This window comes from Drosophila busckii, chromosome 2R (assembly GCF_011750605.1).
Source record: "Drosophila busckii strain San Diego stock center, stock number 13000-0081.31 chromosome 2R, ASM1175060v1, whole genome shotgun sequence".
In the NCBI taxonomy this organism is placed as follows: domain Eukaryota; kingdom Metazoa; phylum Arthropoda; class Insecta; order Diptera; family Drosophilidae; genus Drosophila; species Drosophila busckii.
In genome coordinates this window covers 9,417,690-9,433,874 of record NC_046605.1, presented here as the reverse complement: position 1 = coordinate 9,433,874, position 16,185 = coordinate 9,417,690, and the positions used below count along the sequence as shown (strand labels likewise).

Genomic DNA, 16,185 nt, shown 5'->3' with positions numbered 1-16,185 from the left:
TCGTAATATCAAATTTTCAAAATACACAATACTTAATACAAACACACAAAATATGTAACTGAAGTTGTTGGTGAATAAACAAGCTAAACTCGAAAACGAATCCAATATGTTTTTTACTTACATACACAGGCAAGCATGGGCGTAGATCAAGAGAGATACCGAAATGCACACCTATACAATTTTTTTTAAAACATGTATATTTGATGATTTTCGATTTCTTAAAAATAATAAGCCTTTGAAAAATTCACAAAAACGCAACAACCGAGTCTAGAACAGCACAGATTCTTATATTTTAAACAATATTCATTTATTTGCACTTTACGTTTTACATATGATAATTAAAGGTCAACTTTTAGAAAGCTTACATTAAGCCGAATTATTTGAGAAATTCAAAAAGGGTCCGTTTAAGCTTACAACTAATATACACATACAAATATTGAATTAGTGTCCGTTTGTGTGTTGTTATGTTGACTGTTTGTTTAAAATTACGCATCTAATTAAAATTATTGATTTAAATTGTTTTAATTGATTTTGTTTCTTTACTTTTCAAGCAGAATCTGCTTAAGTCGCTGCTTTTGTTTCATCCTGCTGCTTTGTATCATTCTTCTCCTTGGCAAATGTTATAATTTGATTTAAACTTTCCCCCAGCTCCTCCATAACTTCACGCTCAGTATCTTCCAAGGCCATATTTTGTTTTTCATTCATAACAATACGCGATATCATACACATGATAGTTGCCTCTATTACTTCGTCGGTTAGATAGAGATTGGAGCGATTTTCTTGAGTACCATTCACATCCTTATGCTTGGCGTGGAATTTGGCATCATTCAAGCCATCCATAGAATCCATATCCACATCCGGACGATCTTCCATATTTCGACAGCCTGCAAGTCAAACATAATTATTATTTCAAACGTACATTCTTATAAGAGTGGCTCTGTACTAACCCATGCATTTGCACATGGACGAACAAGGTATTTTGGCTTCGTAGCACTCGCAATAGTTCTTCAAACAGCCGGAGCGCTTGCAGTTACAACCTTTGTTATGCAGCCGCATATCGCCAGAGTTGGGCGCTGTAATTTTGGGTCTGTAAAGCAATTTAAAAGCAATTTAAATATTTATTATAATATTCATTGTTCGCTTTAACTCACTTGAAAGCGCTCGGATTACGCTCCAGGCAGCTGCGTATTGCACGCTCGCGTTTCACTTCATAGTCCAAATTGTTAAAGCAATCCTTGCAGGTGCAATCCTGGCAAAATTCACCATTGGCAAAGCAGTCACAATAGAGCTTTAAGCACTGAGACTTGCTGCAGTTGCAATGCTTGCGTCGCGAGCCACCCAAGGCATCCAAAGCTGATGCCGCTGGTGCAGCTGGCGGCTTTAGAACATCAAAAAGTGCTTTGCCGGATTTGCCTTGCGTTGACTGATCTTGTTGTTGTTGTTCCTTAGGCTGCTGCGGTTGCGTTGGCTTAACTTTCTGCTGCTGTTTTTGTAGATGTGCTTGGCGCAGCTTGGTCTGATTATGCGCCAATACCTTACGCTGATGTTGCAATCTCATCTGCTTGAGTTTTGCCTGCTGCACTGTAAGGGGCACTCCGCGTCTTATCTTGGCGGGATCATTTAAAGTATACCCACGCCGCATTGTTGTGTTGTAGACAGAGTGCGGCTTACCCTCAGATGTCTTGTTGCAAATCATATACTTGACACCATTTGCATTACTCTTGGTAATAAGATTGTACACCTTACGACCAGTGCTGTTACCACCGTCGCTATCAGCAGCAGCTTTGCTTGTGTCAGCAGTTTTGCTGCTTCTAACAGGGGACGGCAACGATATACGTTTCACTTGCGACGGTCGTGTTGCCATAAGTTTCTGAAGCTGCTGTTGCGTCACAGGCGTAGTTCTTGGGGCTCCTGGAACACGCGGCATGGAAATAACATAGCGCGCCTTTTTCGCATCGGGTCCTTCGCCGCCTTCACCCGTCATATGCTTGATTTGCACATTGAGATCCGAGAGACGATGCTTAATCGGTTGAGCTTGGCTGCTCGGCGTCTTGGCATGCGTTATATTAGCTGCGCCGCTTGGTCCACGCTAAATGACGAAAAGTGCAATTAATACAATTTAAAATTTATTCAGTTAGCAGCAGTACTTACTCTGGATACCAATGTCTGCATTGATGGCAACGGCACAATGCTGCCGCCCATGGTTTTCATAACAATTTTTCCAGCATTAGTGATGGAAACATTTGTTGTGTTGCTGCTATTGTTGTTGTTGCTGCTGGTGCTGCTGCTATTGTTACTGCTAATCGTGCGCGGGCGTCCAATTGACACATTTTGTGGACTGGTCAATGTACTGGTGCCACTTTTATTGCTGGGTAGTACGCGCACAATTTGTACACCACCGCTCTTGCCGCCCAATTGTATGCTGGCGTTGCTAGCAGTAGCACCGCTAGCACCTGGCTTGGGTGACAATTTGATAATGTTTTTGCTGGCAACTACAATTTGCTTGCCCGCACTTTGTACAAGCAACTTGCCACCGGGCAGCGCTGTGGAAGCTGCTGGACTTGTTGCATTGCTAGTTGCGGTGCTGGCGCTGGTTGTGGTCGTCTTGAGAGTTGCACCAGCTGGCAGCTGCTTTAGTGCACCTTTAATAATTACTGGCGAACCAACTGCCTTGGCTTGCGTATCAGTTGTCGTTGTCGCTGCCGTTGTCGTTGTTGCTGCCGTTGTTGTTGCCTTTAGCGCACCCGCTGCTGCCTTAGCATTGAGCAGCATTGAAGCTGTCCCTTGATTTAGTTTGATAAGCTTGCCATCTGCTGTGCGCACCATTTGTATGGCCATCTTGTTTCCAACAGCTCCAGCGGTTGAGGTTGTTGGACTTGTGGACAAGGTTGCTGTAACCGTTGTCGTGGCGTTAGGCGAGATTTTTGTGGGCGAGCTACCAATTGCCGTTATGCCTCTAACAGTAATGGGCGTACTGCCGGCGCTGCTCTTTATTAAACCCGTGCTAGCTATACTAACTCCCTTGGGCAGCAGCGTCTGTCTAATGCCAGCGGAACTCACGGGCACTGTTTTAGTCAGACGTGCAGTTGTTGTTGTTGTCGTTGCAGTTGTTACACCAACTGGCAGTTTTTGTGCGTCTGCAGCTGGCAACGATTTTTGTAGATAAATCACTTTGCCATCCGTGGTTTTTATTTGCGTCATAGTAATCCCTCTAATTTGCTTTGGCGTTACCGTTGTTGCTGTAGTCGTTGTTGCTGCTGCTGCTGCTGAGGCCGAGGTGCTTGCAATTGTCGTGCTGCCAATTTTAACGGCCGTATTGCTGAACGTTTTAATTGGCTTCGTCTGTAGTTTGTTTAAAATTTTAATTTCCGTTGATTGCGTTGTCTTTGGAGGCGTTGTCACCAACTTGACGGATTCACCCAAGATATTCTTTAATGCCATGCCAATTGGCGCGCCCGGAGTTAAACGCTTGTTCTCCAATATTCGTACATTTGGTTTTTTTGGTCGTGGCGTATTCAGCGAATCATTGGCAGAGGTTGACAAATATTCTTCGTCTTCATACTCCTCCTCATCGTCTCCCGTATCCGCAGCAACGTCTGACTGCTGCTCATCCGATGGTGTCTCTAGCATATCATATAGAGTAAGCTCTGGTAACGGCGTGGTGTCGTCCAGTTCATCTGTGGGTTACAGAAATACCATGCAAATGAGTGTTAAATTTAAAAGGATTGTTGATATTAATATACCCGTGCATTGCTGAGCCCGATTGGTAAACATATTTTCAAATAGCACCAAGTTTTTCCAATTCAATTTCAAAATATACTTTTAAGAATATCAGCTGCAAGGCAGTTGGAATAGCACATTAGGCAACACTATATTTCCATTGGTCATAAAAATATCGATAAAGATTGCTCATCGTTTGAGCAGCAACACTGGACATGTTCGCCAGGCGCGCATTATTTAATAATAATGTATTACTCATACATCAGGTGTTTGGAGTTTTTATTTGAATTATTTATAAAATATTAAACGCATTCATAAACAACTTACACAATATAGTGCATAAAAATTGCTTAAATTAAATCGATTTATTAACGACTGGTAGTACTGTGTATGTTACTGAAAGTGCCTTACATGCCAGGCTTACTTTTTGTCTGCAACTTTCTTCTCACGCGCCTTTTTACCCTCAGTCAGTTCATTGCGCTGCGATTCAGATAAAGGCGGCATAACCTTGGTAACAACGCCGGTGCCTAGTGTAAGATTGCCGTCGCGCAGTGTGAAGCGTTGTCCCTGCTCCAACACCATTGGACGAATTAAACGCAATACGAGCTTGGTGTCCTCGCCGGGCATAACCATCTCCTTGTCTGGAATCTGCACTTGGACTGCACAGTCCCAGGTACGTGAGAACATTTGCAATTGAATGAAGGACATGAATGGCTTGGTGCGACCACCCTCATCTTTGGACAGTATGTAAACTTGCGCCTCCAGCTGATCCAGGGCCTTAACGCTACCAGGCTTGCACATAACCATGCCGCGCTTGATATCATCACGCTTGACACCACGAACTAAGGCGCCTAACTGATCGCCAGCCTGTGCCTCTTCCAAAATCTGATGGAACATCTCCACACCAGTGACTGTCGATTTGAGCACTTTGTTGTAGCCCACAAACTCGCACTCCATGCCCTTCTTGACCACACCACGCTCTAAGCGGCCTGTCACCACAGTGCCGCGACCAGGAATGGAATACACATTCTCGACAGGCAAAAGGAATGGTTTATCCAGCTCACGCACTGGCGTTGGTATAAAACTATCTACCTCCTTTAGCAATTTAAGTATAGCCTCAGAGCCAATTTCTGGACTCTTGTCCTCCAGGGCACACAAGGCTGAGCCCTTTACCACAGGAATCTTATCGCCATCATATCCCATTTCCGTGAGCAATTCGCGAATTTCCATCTCTACCAGATCCACCATTTCCTGGTCTGCTGCATCTACTTTGTTGATGAAGACCACAATATGATCAATGCCAATCTGCTTAGCCAGCAACATATGCTCGCGTGTCTGTGGCATAGCGCCATCTGTGGCAGCCACAACCAGAATGGCACCATCCATTTGGGCTGTGCCAGTAATCATGTTCTTGATATAATCGGCATGTCCGGGGCAATCTGTATGACCGTAATGACGCGACTCTGTCTGGTACTCAACGTGCGCCACATTGATGGTAATACCACGCGCCTTCTCCTCAGGGGCATTATCAATCTCATTGTATTTCTTGCTTTCTGCCAGCTTCTTATCGGCCAGCACTTTCGTTATAGCCGCTGTCAATGTAGTCTTGCCATGATCCACATGACCAATTGTACCTACATTGCAATGAGGCTTTGTGCGCTCAAATACCTTCTTCTCATTGGCGTAGGATCGCACATATTGGTCCAAGTTGCCAGTCGAGGCAGTGAGTAGACTCGTCTGTTGCCAATTCTTGTTAAGAGCCGTAGTGCTGCACACTATGCGAGGACGTGCTCCATTACGCAGCAGTCTCGCCGTGCTCATAGCACGTCGGCTGCAGCGCAAAGCAACTCCAGTCCGACAGACGGCAGCGGCTAATGACTGTGACATGTTTCTGGCCTACACTATTTCCGCTCCTGAATGAAAATTTCAAATTGAATATGCTATAGATGTCAACGCAACAGTTAACATATTTATCTACTTACAACTGAGTCTGGGCTTCAAAATGAGTTAACAAGTGCAGCAATTTTACAGAAACCGAATTGCGTAAACCTCAAAATGTGCTGAGTCCTATAGTTGCCAGATAGTCTTGTGACAACGTTGCCAGCAGCTTAAATATAGTTTACAATCGTTTTCTTGTTTATGTTATCGAAGGGAAATTATTTATGCGCGCTTGTGACACATAAGAAAATAATTTATTGCCATTCGATTCAAACACTGCTACATAAACACACTGTAGACTTTTTAAACACATATTTCCTTATCAGCAGTTTACAATATTAAGTGTGCTTTCAAAGCAAATCAAAAGGGCGAATTCCACCCACAGACTGTACATAACGCGCACAGCGTTGCCAGATGACTTCAATGGGAAATTTCTTGGTATATTCCCTCAACGTTAAAAAGCACATACTAAGCACTGTAATTTAGCAAAATTTCAACAAAACCAAGATTAACTCGCCACACTTATTATGCAAGATCGATAAGTAAACAATTTGCAACTCAACCAACATTGCAGAATGCACTGGGCACACGTTTAACCATGTAACTTTACTAAATAAGAATTTGCGCGCCAGCAAACGTTGGCAAGTCGGTGGCCGCCTGGCCAACTGACGTACACGCGCTGTTAGCTGTACTGGCCCCATCATAGTCAATGAGTGGTTGAAAATTCAATTTGAAATATGAAATAATTTGTGGCAAGGTGTTGGCGACTTACCCATTTCAGAGCCAGTGCTGGTATTCATTATTCCTGTTAATGACTGTGGCAATCCTTATCAGTTGTGAATGCCTTTGTATTTGTTTTGGTTACTTTCCTGCGCGCAAAACGAATAAAAGAAAATCTTGTGGCCAGAGCTACAACGCAACGTTCATATACGAACACCTCCCGATTTGCTAATTAAACAACACAATCACGTTTTTAACTGTTAACTCAACACTCTGCACCTTTCAAGTTGCATGCGGGCTTTGTTTTTGCACTTGGTATTGTTATCTTGAGAAAAGTATTCAAAATTAAATTTAAATGTAGACTATTACAAACTGCATGTTGATGAGTTTCAGTTTATCTATGGCTGAGTATACAGGGTTGCTCATCATTTAGCATTTCGATAAATCAGTGTCGCGCCAAGTTGGCAGCACTTTTTTTTTCAAATCAAGCCAAAGCATACTGTCATCCACTACACGCAGTCTTTTAAAATTACCAATAGCGCAACATATCATTTGAATTTAGTTTTTATTTATATATAAATGTGGTGTATATACAAAATACATAATAAAATTTTATTAAAACATTTCAAATAATACAAAAACAAAAATTAAATTAATAACTATATAGATGTTACATAAATTCAGATGATTGTCGTAGCTTGACCTTACGGTTTCTCAAAGTATACATTCGATCGTTGGGATTTACTATTGTTCCATCATTATCAGGCGCCTGCTGAATGTTTTCTAACGAAAGCCGTTCAGGTGTCATGTCCTCTACAAAATCCTCCAACTTTGGCAAGCCCAGAGCAGACTCGTCGCCACAGCTCTCATCAAACGTAAACTGAAAGCGACGTACATTTTTTTTCGAACTAAATACAATGTGGGTGCCGGCTTCACGTTTGCGCTGGGTTCCAGGTGTCTTCAAAATAGACATGCGCTTCGCTGCCACGGTTGCTGGTGGTGGCGTCACTGGTTGTACCTGTTGCCGTTGCTTCTCTGCAGCGCCCATAATGGCGGACTTTAATAAACTATTGCCCCCTATAGAAGGACGGCCACCTCCGATAGAAGAACGACCACCTCCGATAGAAGGACGACCACCTCCAATGGGGGACCCACCTTCAATAGATGAACGTGCAGCATCATTATTGCCTTTGGACATACGCAGCACCGTGCGAGCAGGTGAAAAGGATTTGCGGTCCCGTACAACAACAACGAATTTACGTGAGGCATTTGGCGACTGCGGGCAATTATTCTGCTGCTGACGCTTATCGGCATAAGCCTTGCGTAGAAAACTCTTTAATTTGCTGCTGGCCTTTGCATTAGGCTTGGCTTTGGGCATAGTTTTAGGTTTGGGCTTAGCTTTTGGACTTGGCACTGCATCTGGATCAACCCAATTGTTGTCTTTCCAGCGCATCAAATTGCTAAAACGCTTATCGACATTCTCGCTCTGTAAGCGCATCATGTCCCACCAACCTTCAAGATCCTCAGCCAGCACAGGCTTGGTAGCGTCACTTCCATCAGTTTGACATTGACCTTTAGCACCCGCCTCACATCGATCGATTAGACTTTTAAATTGCATGAACTTCTTACTGGTTAACAATCTAGTTTGTCCCACAGCAGCATCAATCATATCCTTTCCACCAGTTTGCTGTAACAGGTCCGGATTTTTCGTGTCATAATCCTGCCACTCATCACAAAGTTTATGCAGTCTTTGTATTTCCTTGTCCAATTGCAGGCGGAAGTATCTCACAGACTCCAGAGTGCGACGCTCTGCGACAGGCGTCTCTGGCTGATCTTGCAGATATATGCTATTGCGCTTTACTCGCTCCGCAAGTGAGTTAACTTTCCCACGTGATACGCTTACATAGGGACTCATATAATTTATGGTTTGCTCAGATTTACGTGGCGGCGTTGACTCTTGCTGCACAAGCGTTTGCTCATTAACCTTAGCCTCTATAGCAGCTGTAATTAAAATGTTATTTATTACACGTTTAAAATGTATACCGGCTTCAACTCACTCGGCTCCGTTGCCATAAGTGTTTGCTCAACTGTTTCCGCTTCCTTGATTGTATTGCTGAGTTCCGGTGAATCCACAAATGAATAACGCGAGAAATCAAATTTACGCTTGACTTCCTTCTCTGGAGCCGATGCAGCAGGCTCTGGTAACAACTGTCGCTTCACATTTGAATTTCTCAAGCTCTCCACAGGGGCAATGGTCACAGGACTTATATTTAGAATCTCACCAAACACATCCTGTAGATGTGCACTGTTGTTACTGGATCTGCACTGTGTGGAGGTGGCCTGTGCCTGGAATGGATTCTCATTATTGAACATCTCCAGTGGAGTGTCGGGTGTAAGTAAGGGCTCCGACTGCACTACCTGCAGTAGCTGTCGTCTCAAGTCAAGTAGCTGGGTACTAGCTTCTTGATTCTTTAACCCTGCCTTTTTGGGTTTCATTCTCTGCGAGAGGTTCTGATTTGCCACACGGGTAACGGACTTTATAATCTTGGGCTTATCCATTTTGAACTTGGCTGCAGCACCACCTCCTCCTCTAATGGGCTTAACAATTATATTCTTCGTTTTAGGCTTAGCAGTAGCAGTGATCTTCTTGGTGCTGTTTGGCCGTTCAAAGGGCTGCGTCATGATATTCTGTAGCGCAGGCTGCTTGCTAGTTTTTTGAGTAGACGCAGCAGTTTTCTGAGCAGGCATAATAGGTTTTGAAGCTGACATAACAGTCTTTGCAGCTTGTTTTATTTCGACAGGCTTTGGGATGGTTTTAGGCTTGGGCACAATCTTTACGAGATTGCTGCTTGTCGCTAGTTGATCTAAGGGTTCAATATTTAAATTTCCTGACACCACTTTTTTTTTTGCTGCTACAGATGTTCCAGTTGCGTCTTGGGATGTCAGCTTTTTAGCTGATTCTAATGGCCTCCTCGCAAGCGTCTTTTTAGTGAATTCCCAGGGCTTGTTTGCAGCAGTATCTTTTCCTGCTGACTTAAGTGGCAGCTTGACAGACAGACGTGTTTTGCGTGGTACAGTGATTTGTGGCTTTACTTGTGATTTCAACGGAGCAATCACTGATTCTAGAGCTGGCGTCTTCGATCGTAAATCAATTGTTGCGCATGTTTTAGCACTCAGAATGTGATAGACGCGACTAGTTGCGGGTGAATTTTTGGGTGGCTGTCGGGCCCTTTTTTGCGCTTTCCATTCCAGAAACCGTTCCAAGTAGAGTTCACCTCGCGTTGGTTTATTTTCCGCGACGTTTGCCGCTTTGATATCAGACGGTTGCAGATTCTCCTGATCCTGTTGGGCGGTGGCATTTTCAGGCGACAGTTGTTCGTGTGCATCTATTGGCGGTGTTGGTGTCGCAAATCTGCGATTGCTATGAAAGTTATTTTCGCGGTTTTTGGCTCGCGCTAAACGCTGTAGCTCCCGATTCTCTGCAATGTGATCTCGTGGACCATTGGAATTTCGTTTATAGAGCTCTTTGCGATATTCCATTTTAGCCGAGTAAATAAAATGTCTTATTATGCGTAAAATTGAAATCCAAGCTACTACTTTGAAAATGGCGGAGGAATTTTTGTCGAATTTCTTTACAATCGATACATTTGAGCAAGAGTTTCGATAGTTGTTCAAGTAAAGCAGCGTTTACTGCAGAACAAATATTTTTCTCTAAAGGTAAAGGCTAAAATTTTAAAACAATAAATTTTTCTGAAGTAAGCTTCAAAGTAAACATCTTTGAGAACAAAATAGCGGCACGAGCGCTGTCGATTGTTATCGATGCCGTGCTCTCTACGGGCGATACTTTTAGTGTCTTCAACTCTTTGTCTCGCACACAAACACAAGCACACCTCAAAACATATGAATGTATATTTATAACAATTAAATAAGTAAAATTACGTATTAAGGAGTGCAATAAGTGTGGGTTTTTAAAACAAAACAAATCTAATTTAGTTCACAGCAGCGGCTTAGTTAATAAAAAAAAGTTAAATATACGTAAATAACAAGACAAAAGCGTAAAACAAAATTTGCCGAATTCATGAGTAAAGACATTGCATTAGTGTGAGTGCATGTGTGTTAGAAATAAAACAAACAACGTCAGCTCTGAGAGCCGGAGTAGCATTGCCAGCAAAAACTACACGCCCTGCCTTGCCACTTTGTATTAAATTTTTGCATGTCAAACTTCTTAAATGGCAAACGTGCTGTTTAATATACGCTTAACTTGTATTAATAAATAATGATTCAATGTTTTAAAGACTTGCTTAATACTTTTGTAAATTGTAAATCGGTGTTATCAGTAGTTGGCAGTCGAGTTTGCTGTTGGCAACGCTGCATCAACTTAGCAACACACATACACTTACACTTGCTCATTCGTTATTGTTTCGCCGTGAGTGCCGCTTGTGTCTCTTGTTGCTGCTGCTTGCGGCCCGTCGTTTATAGTTAGTGTATTTTTAATCACTTCGCCGCGGCCTGTGCCTTTTAAAAAATAAATATATATATTCTACGCTCACATATGAATTATTGTTTATATAATCTATCTAGTGTTTGCTGCAAACGTGAACTTCATAGATTTTCTTAAAGCACACAGCGCTAAGAAGACAGCAACAATTGCATATACATATGTATAGACGTGCCTGTGTGTGTATATATATATCTATGTGTCTATATGTGTGCGTGTGTGAGCATCCAAGGCTGATAAATTAAAAAAATCATATATTTATATATATATATATTATTCATATATAGTGACTAATCTAGAAAAGTCAAAGTAAATTGCGCCAGGAGGAGAGCAAACATTTGAAAAATTAAATAGAAACACACACACACACACCCACTCAACAAAATGGAAGCAGTTGCCAAACACGATTTCTCTGCAACGGCTGATGATGAACTCAGTTTTCGTAAAACTCAAATTCTAAAGGTAAGCACTTTACATAAATATGCAGTACATACATACATAAGTACATGTAAATATTGCAATTAACGTTGCGCCAACTCCTTACACATATTTACATACTGTTAACCCACAAACACGAGTCGCATTCCTTCCCACCAACTCATTCCCGCTCCTAGTACTATTTAGAATTTAAAACAAACCGCCCAGACAGCGACGACAATAAGCAGTTCATAGTTCACAGCAGCGACAACAAAAACAACAGTATCAGTTGTACTTAGACAGGATTTACGAACACACACCCACAAAGCGCACAGACAATGCAACTTTATCTAAGCCTCAGTTTGGTTTGTCATCTAACTTGTTAGATTACTCATGTTGCTTTAATTTTAATTGCAAATTGTTGCTGTAAATAACACATTGATACGCAAGTATCACGAAAGTAAAAATTCTAGTAAACTCACGCTTTGGAATACCCTTACACATCTTTCAGCTTAAGTGCTTCCATTTTATTTGTGTTCTTTGAAAAATAAGATTGTTTACTAAAAAGTAAAGCTTTTCTGCGGCTTATTAGCTATTGACAAATTCTTGACTTTGAGCGCATTTAAATGTCGACTTTAACTAACTTGAATTCTTTTTTGTTTGTTGCTGAACTCTCAGGTGTGCGCTTGCTAGTCCTGCAGGCCCAACTCTTAAGCCATTTGGTTCTCTCTCTTTGTTTTGGCTAGCAAATTTTCCGGTTTCTTGTTGCCAGGCGCTGCTTGCATTCGTTGCTTATTGTTGTTGGTTATTTGGTTGTTGTATAAAGTTTTTTTTTTTTTTTTTTTGCTGTCTAACCGCTCTTGGTGTAGGTTAGTCACTATGTGCAGCCCCAGGGCCAGCTTTTTTCGCTGTCTTGCGAAAAGGGTCGCCACAGAGGTTTTCCATGTGTTTGATTGATGATGTCAATGACTTGAAATTGGAAAAAGAAAAAACCAAGCTGCTGCTGCTGGTAGAGCTCACTGCACTATCGAAGGTTAAGCATATGCAGCATTGAAGTTGTGTTCTTATCAGCAGCCAGCTGATAATCTAATAATGTTCAAGTTCAATTAACTCGAGCAAAGGAAATACCGGTTAGTGGCAAGCATGTGGGTTATCTCTGCAGTTAGACAAAACTTGACGCACACACATATGTGTATGAAATTTAAGCCAGATTAGTCATAAGTGGTTTTATTTTTGGGACTTTGAGATAAGTTTGTTCGCTTATTTATTTTGTAAACAATTCGACTTTGCTACGTGACAAACTTTTGTAAATGGCGCTTAGAAAATTCAGTTATGCATGGCTAGTTAGTTTTATTTTCAAAATTCGCTACATCATAGAAAAAAAGCAATCTGCTGTAAAAACACTTGTGTGATTAAATGGAAATGAGTAGCTAAAAATATAACAACAAAAAAAAAAACTAAACTATGTATTTGTGTATACATATATGAGCGAGGGTGAGACTCTTGACAATTGAATTTATAGAATCTCTGCTAATTAACGTTAACCCAAGACAGCTAAACAATAAATAACAATAGCTGTCAGAGCTCGCTTTACAAAGCCCCTAAATACAATTATATATTAGCTTGTAATTCAGTTGCAACCCCTTAAAGGGAACAACATTAATTATCGCCCTTATACAATCGCAACAAATAAAAAGTAATTCTAATTAATAGAATTGAAAAAAGTATTTGTGTTGATATATTAAAATAAGCACACAAAATCTGCAGTTTTCCGCCTTCCAAAGTATATAATATAATTTGAAATTTTTAACTACCAAACCTAGACCCATATAAAAAAATAATAAAAGAAAAGCACGTACGATCGTTTTGTCCATCGCTAGCAAATTCGCATTGAAAACGAAATTGAAATTGCGAAACTGTCGAGACAGCAGCAGCAGCAGCAGCAGCAGCGTTTATACAATGTTTTGTCAATTATTAAATTATTATTAGTTTGACACACAAAACATTTCAATAAATGCGACTGTGGCTCTGTGTGTACTCGCATTTGTTGTTAATTAAAACGAAATCATAAAAGACGCCCGTCGTTCAAGGCGTTTCCAGTTGTATATAACCCATTTTTTTCTTTTGGGTAAAATGTTGTGGGTATAAACTACTGTAAGCTGGAAGTAAAATTAGCTTATCTTGAAATTCCCAAAAGACCAGCACATATACTTTTAGCTCTCTTTCTTTGTTTACTTCTGGCTTGTAGCAAGGGGAACAGATACGCATATCTGTAACTCATATATTTATCGCCTTTTGTTGTTGCTGTTGACTCTTTGTCTTTTTGCTTGTCGCTGATTGTAGACTGACACAGTTTGTTGTTTATTATATGCATAAACAATTGAAATATTTGGCACAGTTTTTTCTTTTTTTTAACAAAGTAATGGAGCCACATGTAATGAATGAATGCTGGCTTTAATGCTGGCAATTGATTGATTTTTGTCAAGTACATGCTGTGAGTGATTCACTGGAAAAATAGATGAATCATCATGTTAAACCAGAAAATTCTTATGTTGCCATAAAAGGGTAAATTTTATGAACGAGGTTTAGGGTTGACTTCTTAGAAACTAAAGCTAATATTTGTATTTATCGGGAGTTATCCGTTTGCTAATAAAACTTTTGAATATGCCAAGAATTTTGTATTAATATATACACAGAGTTGAGAACAAGTTTAATTAAACGGGTAATCAAACTGATTGATTGATTTTATTCAAGCAGTTAGTCTTTGTGGTCACTCAGTTTACTAATTCAGTAATTATTTTGCATATTCAATAATGAAATCAACAGCTGTTGTAATTGTGAATTGAAAATAAAATTTTAACATTAATTATTTTCTTTACAGATATTAAATATGGAGGATGATTCAAATTGGTATCGCGCCGAGCTGGATGGCAAGGAGGGCCTCATACCCAGCAATTATATAGAAATGAAAAATCACGAGTAAGTACACGCACTTTAAATATTTTCCAAAATTTTCACTAATTTTCTGTTTTTAATTTTTTGAAAGTTGGTATTATGGACGCATTACCCGCGCCGATGCTGAGAAACTACTGTCGAACAAACATGAAGGCGCCTTCTTGATACGCATTAGTGAATCCAGTCCCGGCGATTTCTCCCTATCAGTCAAGTATGTCTTTATTGAATTCGACTTGACTTATGCTTTAATAACTTATTGTTACTCTACAGATGCCCCGATGGCGTGCAACATTTTAAAGTGTTGCGCGATGCGCAAAGCAAATTCTTTCTCTGGGTTGTTAAATTCAATTCCCTCAACGAACTGGTTGAATATCATCGAACAGCGAGCGTGTCGCGGTCACAGGATGTCAAACTGCGTGATATGATACCTGAAGAGGTAACTAATAGTACATGCATACACAATTGTACATACATATGTATGTGCATGCATATAGTATACATACATGTGTGCGCAATTTAAAAATAAAAATTACGTGTGGCAAAAAAACATGTGCTGTGGTATTAAGGTCAGGCCTTAGATCTATGCATATAAACAATGACTGCTGCCAAAAAAGAATAAATGAGAATACATGTACATGCGACTAAAAGCTTGCATGCGCTTATATTTATATAACTTTTGAATTTGTTTACTAATTTATTGTGTGTAAATTTTTGCAGTTGCTCGTGCAGGCGTTGTACGATTTTGTGCCACAGGAGTCCGGTGAATTGGACTTTAGACGCGGCGATGTCATCACTGTCACAGATCGCTCCGATGAGAATTGGTGGAATGGCGAGATCGGCAATAGGAAAGGCATTTTCCCAGCAACCTATGTGACGCCATATCATTCATAATAAGATGCAACCTCAGCACCTTTCCCTCCCCAAATACACCCACACACACACACATGCATACATAAATATTAAGCAGATTACACACACACACTCACACACAACACTGCACAAACAAATTTTGGAATTAACATATACACATATGGTAACGATAGATTTATACAGTAAGCCGTATTGCATTTTTACGTTATTGACAAGGCAGTTCGCAAATCGAAATGTAACTAACTGATAAAACTGACAAACAAACAATTCTTATAGCACTGTGCTGTCCTATAATACTTTACAATTGTAAAACACCAATAAGCAGTTGCAATTTTTGATAGAGTATATATATACATATATACATATACACATAAACATAAATATTTATGCTAAGTTCAAATTCATGTGTTGTCCTATATGCAGACTTTCAGCTCCTAATTGTGCTACATTTGTTTTCCTTGTTTGTGTGTGTGAGTTCAAGAAAACATAATATAATAATTGCAACTATATGTTTAAACAAATTACCAATAAAAAAGGACGCAAACAACAAGCAACTAAACTATTGCTTAAACAAATTTAATTTAAACAAATTGATTACAAGAAACAAGTTTTGCCTAAATGTCTCTAGTGTGAAGACATTTAAAAATTATCATAATTTTACATACTATACTATATATAAATAATTCTATATATAACTATAAGCCTCAGCTGCGCCTATGTATGTATGTACTTTTCAATGCGACTTTAACAAAATTATGTAAATTTTTTACTTATACTATATGCTTGTGTTTCTTCAACTCTCTCTCACATCCTATCCTATTCTTTAATAAATTCAATTGTGTAATTTAGCTTTAGTCGCTGACACAACCACATTTACATTTACAATTATTCGCAGCGGTAACTTTTGTGCTATAAAAATGCTTAAATTACTATTATTATATACATATGTATTTAATGAATTGCTTTTCATAATTTTATATTCATAGCTCGAAAAAATAAATGCACATTTGTAAGCATTAAATACCTAGTACATATGCACGAAACGATTTAAATAAAAATTTAAAGTT

At 40.0% G+C, this 16,185-nt stretch overlaps 4 protein-coding genes across 5 annotated transcripts; 1 reads left to right on the top strand and 3 right to left on the bottom strand.

Annotated features, from left to right (window-relative positions):
• Positions 1-309: 309 nt before the first annotated feature.
• On the bottom strand, positions 310-6,756 carry LOC108597139 (protein lin-54 homolog). Of its 2 annotated transcripts, none has more exons than XM_017983531.1 (5): positions 6,431-6,756; positions 2,152-3,677; positions 1,152-2,089; positions 948-1,087; positions 310-884 (listed from the first exon to the last, which is right to left on the bottom strand). In XM_017983531.1, exons 1-5 carry the CDS (start codon positions 6,456-6,458, stop codon positions 562-564), a joined length of 2,955 nt encoding a protein of 984 aa, XP_017839020.1. In that variant the 5' UTR covers positions 6,459-6,756; the 3' UTR covers positions 310-561. The 2 variants fall into 2 exon arrangements, with proteins under 2 accessions (XP_017839020.1, XP_017839019.1); XM_017983530.1 differs by lacking the exon at positions 6,431-6,756 and adding an exon at positions 3,744-3,809.
• Positions 4,067-5,811, bottom strand: LOC108597140 (elongation factor Tu, mitochondrial). Its single transcript, XM_017983532.1, has 2 exons — positions 5,703-5,811; positions 4,067-5,633 (listed from the first exon to the last, which is right to left on the bottom strand). The coding sequence occupies exon 2, from the start codon at positions 5,605-5,607 to the stop codon at positions 4,141-4,143; it is 1,467 nt and encodes a 488-aa protein (XP_017839021.1). The 5' UTR covers positions 5,608-5,633; positions 5,703-5,811; the 3' UTR covers positions 4,067-4,140.
• A 289-nt stretch (positions 6,757-7,045) lies between the features above and the next one.
• Positions 7,046-10,077, bottom strand: LOC108597753 (guanylate kinase-associated protein mars). Its single transcript, XM_017984462.2, has 2 exons — positions 8,436-10,077; positions 7,046-8,379 (listed from the first exon to the last, which is right to left on the bottom strand). The coding sequence occupies exons 1-2, from the start codon at positions 9,916-9,918 to the stop codon at positions 7,049-7,051; spliced, it is 2,814 nt and encodes a 937-aa protein (XP_017839951.1). The 5' UTR covers positions 9,919-10,077; the 3' UTR covers positions 7,046-7,048.
• A 182-nt stretch (positions 10,078-10,259) lies between these two features.
• On the top strand, positions 10,260-15,768 carry LOC108595100 (protein enhancer of sevenless 2B). The gene is made up of 6 exons (XM_017980255.2): positions 10,260-10,338; positions 11,164-11,338; positions 14,175-14,272; positions 14,340-14,459; positions 14,519-14,684; positions 14,966-15,768. The coding sequence occupies exons 2-6, from the start codon at positions 11,261-11,263 to the stop codon at positions 15,137-15,139; spliced, it is 636 nt and encodes a 211-aa protein (XP_017835744.1). The 5' UTR covers positions 10,260-10,338; positions 11,164-11,260; the 3' UTR covers positions 15,140-15,768.
• Positions 15,769-16,185: the final 417 nt, after the last annotated feature.